General features: G+C 48.9%; 1 protein-coding gene across 1 annotated transcript; it reads left to right on the plus strand.

The window, feature by feature from the left end:
• The first annotated feature begins 1,808 nt into the window (after positions 1-1,808).
• LOC147692064 (uncharacterized) lies at positions 1,809-3,396 on the plus strand. The gene is made up of 2 exons (XM_086939492.1): positions 1,809-2,262; positions 2,558-3,396. The coding sequence occupies exons 1-2, from the start codon at positions 1,809-1,811 to the stop codon at positions 3,394-3,396; spliced, it is 1,293 nt and encodes a 430-aa protein (XP_086795618.1).
• The last annotated feature ends 2,554 nt before the right edge of the window (positions 3,397-5,950 follow it).

Consider the following 5,950-nt stretch of genomic DNA (forward strand, 5'->3'; position numbering starts at 1 on the left):
ATATATTTTTATACATGAATCCCTTGATGGTCAACATATAGTACTGGGTAGCACGTATGCACCGAATTTTGAGCAGGAACGAGTTCTAGCCACCCTAAACCTGGCATTAGCGGGCTGGGGGATGCCTCCCTGGATAATAGGTGGGGACAATAATACAATAATGGATATTGCTCTAGACCGGTCCCATCCCCCTCTGAACGGTGCGGGGGTGATTAAGCAGGCAAAGGCGGAGGGATGGGCATTGTGTGACGTATAGAGAATGAGACACCCGACGCACAAGGAATACTCTTTTTACTCCCCGGTACATCTGTTACACATTTAGATAGATAGGACATTCTGTTCAAACACGATAGCGATGCAGGTCACACACGCCACATACCTAGCAAAGACCTTTTCGGATCATAATCCACTTGAGATAGCGATTACATGGGGCAGGATACCTACTCCAGTGCCTACCTGGAGACTCTGGCCACAGCTGTTGGAAGACACGGTGTGCCGCGCTACAATCGCAGAAACTATCACTCATTACTTCGCTAAAAACAACAACACAGCTTCTAAAGGCCTGATAGAGTGGGACGCTTTTAAGGCGGTCATACATGGTAGGGCCATAAGCGCAGCAGTGGGTGCTAGGCAGGAAGTTCATGAATCCCTCACGGCAACAGAACACAAGATGGATAAGTTGGAACAGGAAGCAGTGCACGACAAGGAGAAGCAGGTGCCACTTCAAGAAGTGCGTATCCGGCAAGCCGTATTGCTAAAGTGCCTCAGACTCATAGATTATCAGCGGTACACGCAGAGGTGCCACTCCGAGGCGGACAAGTCGGGGACACTGTTAGCGAGGATATTGCGAGGTGACCCCCCCACAATTGTGATCAATGAGATAACTACCCTGACGGCCGAACCGGCACACACCCAAAACGACATTAACGCGGCTTTCTGTCTGTATTATGCCACATTATACAGCAAGCCTATGGATAGGGAGGGCACTTGCATAGACGACGTTCTACATGCACTAGCCTATCCCCAAATGACCACAGAAGCCCTGAAAGGACTGTCAGGCCCCATCACAGCGATGGAAATTAAGATAGCACTCAAAGGGCTCCTGCGAAATAAAACAACGGGACTGGACGGGTTACCTGCAGAATTTTATACTACCTTTACGGATTCACTCCAGTCCACCCTTGTGCACTTATATAACCCAGCTCTGAAGGAAGGGGCACTACTTCTCACCACGGCGCAGGCATTGGTGGTCTCGCTCCCGAAACAGGGAAGAGACCCCATGGACAGGGCCAGCTATTGCCCATTGTCATTATTAGCAATGGAATACAAGATACTGTGGACAGTGTTGGCAAATAGGCTTCTGTCCCTTCTGAATAAGATGATCTAAACAGACCAGACTGGTTTCCTGCCGGCAAGGAGCACATCTCTGAACACTAGGAGACTACCACCTCATGTATCAAGGTACCCATTTGCGATTCTGAATTACTGATTTTTAGCGAATCGCCGTTTCAGAATCGCAAATCGGTATGTATGTAACAAATCGAAATTAAATAGCGATTCGGTAAAAATCGCTATTTAATTGCGAGATTTCCAAAAGCGATTCCTTAACCGTAACAATTTGCAAAATAGCGATTTCTTAATGGAAAAAATCGCAATTCTGCGAATTTCGCAAATCTGCTAATCGGAAACTCAGGTGCAGCTTGGTGACATCACAACCAGGAAGGGTGACTACCCATGCTGCACCTGAGTTGCTGAGTCACAGTCAGAGTGAAGGAGTGGTGGAGAGGGAACTCTGCAGTTTCTACAGTATGGCTGAAACTGGAGACATGGCCAGCCAGGAAACACAGCAGCAGCAGCAGGGTGAAGGTTCAAGGAAGAGAAAACAGAAATTCTCAGAGGCTGAATTGGAGGCATTAATCCAGGAAATGGAGCTCAGTCATGAGCTACTGTTTGGTAAAAAATCTTTGAAGGTGCCGGAGACCCGCAAAAGGCGCATTTGGACTGAAATTCAGCAGAAAGTAAATGCAGTGGGGGTGACACCCAGGAGTGTGGATGAACTTAGAAAGCGATGGTATGATCTGCGCCAGCGCTCGAAGGTGAAGTTGGCTGCCAGGCTGGAGCAGTCCAGGACCACCGGTGAAGGGACCTCAACAGTCTCGTACTCAACACCTCTGGAGAAACTGGTGGAGTGGACCCTGCAACCAGAAAGTGTTATAGGCGTGACTGATCTTGACAGCTCCGAGCAACCAGTACCAGGACGAGGTAAGAAGCATGCCATCACACCTCTGACACCCCCCAAACACCCCCCAGCAGCGACCTAGGGGCAGGAAAAAAAAATTGTAGTCCGTAGCAGGTACACAGGCACACACAGCAATGCATTATGGGAGATGTAGTCACATGAACAGTAAGGTGGTGCATTTTCAGCCAGCCAGTCCCCAATAGCATGTGCAGGACAAGAAAGGAAAGTACATGACACATGTAATCCCAAACTGTGAAATGTATTAATTGGCAAGTGCAAGTGAGTACAGTTAATAAATGTGTGCATTTACGTCCACAGCACCATCTGCAACACAGCCTACAGGCAGTAGGACATTGGATGAAAGTCCAAACTTAGGAGACGCAGGGCATGAGGAGAACACAGATGGGGAGGACAGCCCGGTCATCCCTCCAAAGCAACGCAGAAGACACGTAGTCAGACCACTACCCACATTGGAGGGCGAGGCAGAGGACAGCAATGTCAATGTGCACTCCGAGCCCACACAGCCACAGCAAAAAGTCCGTGCACTTGCTCACCAACTCCCACAAGGCACAACCAGGCGCAGACCTCACACAACCAGCAGTGCTGCAGATCCGGGTGAGGGAACAGTCTTTGCCGGCCTGAAAAAGCATATGTTGCAGGTGCAGCGCCTGCAAGCAAAAAACTTAAAATCCTTACAGAGAGAAGTGAGGGCAGGCTTCAGGGCTATGACGGGTGAACTGAGGGGTGCCATGCAGGCACTCTGTGAAGAACTAAGAGCAGACCGTGCTGCTAGGCGCCAAGAGCTGCAGCGCATGGACCTCTATACACGGGCCGTGAACCGCCTGGCCTCTGCCACCAATATCCTCTCCAGGCGCAGCATACACGTGCAGCGTGAGATGGCACACGGTAGCCAGGATGTAGCCAGGGCACTGGTGCAGTTTACATCTGCTGTAGACGAGCTGCGGGCAGTTCGTACCACTGGGCCAGGAGTCCTTACTCCCACTGAAGAGGACGCACTGTCAGGGCGGAGCAGCACCACCCCACCACCCATCATGGAGAGGTGCCGTAGTGGCCGAAACAGTAGGCCTACCATGCCTAATGAGGCGAACACTGTGAAACCACCAACAGGGGCTTCAGCTCGCCAGCGCTGCATGTGAGGTGCAAAGTTTGTGACCACTGGAAGAGGGTAGCTACAGACTTTACTTAAACACTAACTCCTGTTTACAGTCTTGCACTGTGAGAATAACATGTGCAGGAAAAATGGAGTGTGACTAGTTGGCATTCAGGCTGTGTGACATAATTGATCCTGCAGTTAAGGAATTAAACTCATTTGCACACGTGAGATATGGCATTGTGTCATTTTTTCTTACCTAGAAATAGTTGCGTGTAATCTCATCTCGCCTCTGGCGCCCAGCTGCTGCACCAGCTACACCTGCTGCCATATGTCCTGGGCCAGGCCCCTCCACGTCTGAGGATTCCGATTCACTGACCTCCACTGATGTGCCTTTCCTGGTGGCGATGTTGTACCGCATGGCACATGCTACCACTATCTTGCAACAGGTCTGGGGGCTGTATTGTAGGGCAACTCCACTCTTGTGGAGGCAAAGGAATCTGCTCTTCAGTATCCCAAATGTGCGTTCAGTGGTGCCTCTGGTTGCTATGTGTGCTCTGTTGTATCGCCGCTCCCCAGGATTGGCAGGCTTCAGGTAGGGCGTCAGAATGAAATTCCGGACAGAATATGCACTGTCACTTGTGGGGTGGGATGATTATGGTTAGTCACTGTACTGCACATGGTAGTCAGAACAAATGTGGCCTATGTTTAAATGCATTTACCTAGTAGATATCCCTTGCCAAACTCCCCACTTGTGAGTCTATGGTAGATCCCACTGTGACGGAAGATGAAAGTGTCATGAGTGCTGCCTGGATATTTTGCAACTATGTCTGTGATGATGTGTTTGGCATCACACACCACCTGTATGTTCAGTAAATGGTAGCATTTGCTGTTCCTGAACACGTACTCATTGTGGGAGGGAGGGGATATTGCAATATGTGTCCCATCTATGCATCCTATCACGTGGAGGAATTGGGCGATTTGGTAAAAGTCCTGCTTGGTCTGGTCTAGTGCCTGCGGGGTGCTGGGGATGTAAATGTGGTGTTGCATCCTCTGTACCATGGCATCAAGGAACGCGTGGAAAAAGCATGAAAGTGCACTTTGTGACACCCCTCCTGCTGTGGCTATCACCCCCTGAAAACTACCTGAGGCCAAGAGGTGTAGTGAGCACAGGACCTAGATGTGAGTGGGGATGGAATTTGTCCTGCGTGTGGGGTGTTCAAGGAAGGGTCTGAGTTCCTCAATTAAATCATGGATACTGTCTTCATCCAGTCTGTAGTGGGTGTAGATGTCGTCCTCAGTGCGCTGGTAGATGGTAAAGGGCGCACGGAATATCCTCTCCTGGCGTCTCCTCCTCTGTGCAGCAGCTCTGAGTCGCAACCTCCTGGCTATCACGTAAAGCCCCACCATTGTGGAAAAAAGTCTATTGCATTCTGGTACTCCTTAAATAGTTTGCACCTGGTTACCACCTGCTCCTACTTGGTGGTAATTGCGATTCTGTAATTTGCGAAATTCCAAAATTCGCAATTTGCGATTTTTTTCATACATTCCATTGCGATTTTTTTATTTGCGATTTCCCGTTTGCGAATTTTGCACACTGAGAAATCGCAAAAAAGAAATCGCAAGAAATTCGCAGATTTTCCATGCTCGCAAATTAAGGAATCCCATTTTTGCGATTTCTCAATTTGCGAGGCACTTTTGCTTCATACATTCGGAATAGCGATTTTTCATTCCCAATCGCTGTTTTTTGCGATTCGCAGCGTTTGCGAATGAAAAATGGCTTGATACATATGGCCCGAAGTCTTTTATGTAGTTCGCGGAGAGCGAGTCCGAGAAGTGATTGGAGGGTTTCAGCGCATTTAGCGTCTTTAGGGCCATATGTAGGTAAATAGCGAATACCGAATCCTTAATACCGAATTATACCAAATCGGTATTAAGAATGAGGTAAACGTGATGTAGGTAAAAATTCGTTAAACATTACCGATTCGTTGCAAATCGGTATTGAATACCGACTTTGAACAAATCGGTAATAAAAATACATACCGAAAGGCTATTACCGAATCGGTGTTACCGAATCCACACCCAAAATCGGTAATACCGTTTCGGTAATTTAAAAAATAGCGTTTTGGTGAATCAGCCAATCCTGACACACCCAATTACTTCCCAAACAGGAAGTTGCCACACCCAGCCAGGTGCACAGGGCCTGGAGCTCACTGTGAGGCAGGCAGGCAGGCAGGAGAGCAGAGGAGCCAGCAGCAACACAGCCATAAGAAAGGAAGAATAAGCACTGAACAAGCATTGAAATGGCAAGCCAGGACAGGGAGAAGGAGGGAGGTGAAAGAAAAAGGAAACTCAAGTTCAGCGACAAGGAGCTTGAGATCCTGATCCAGGATGTCACCCAAGAGTACCACAAGCTGTTTGGAGCCCAGTCCCACCAAGTGCCAGAGGCACAGAAGAGGCAAATATGGAGTGGCATTCGGGACAAGATCAATGCCATAGGTGTGACCCTGCGCACCATAGAGGACATCAGAAAGAGGTGGTACGACCTCAGAAAAACTGCAAAACAGAGGATGGCAGAGAGACATAGGCTGGCAGGGAAA

This window comes from Lissotriton vulgaris, chromosome 9, assembly GCF_964263255.1.
Source record: "Lissotriton vulgaris chromosome 9, aLisVul1.2, whole genome shotgun sequence".
NCBI lineage: Eukaryota > Metazoa > Chordata > Amphibia > Caudata > Salamandridae > Lissotriton > Lissotriton vulgaris.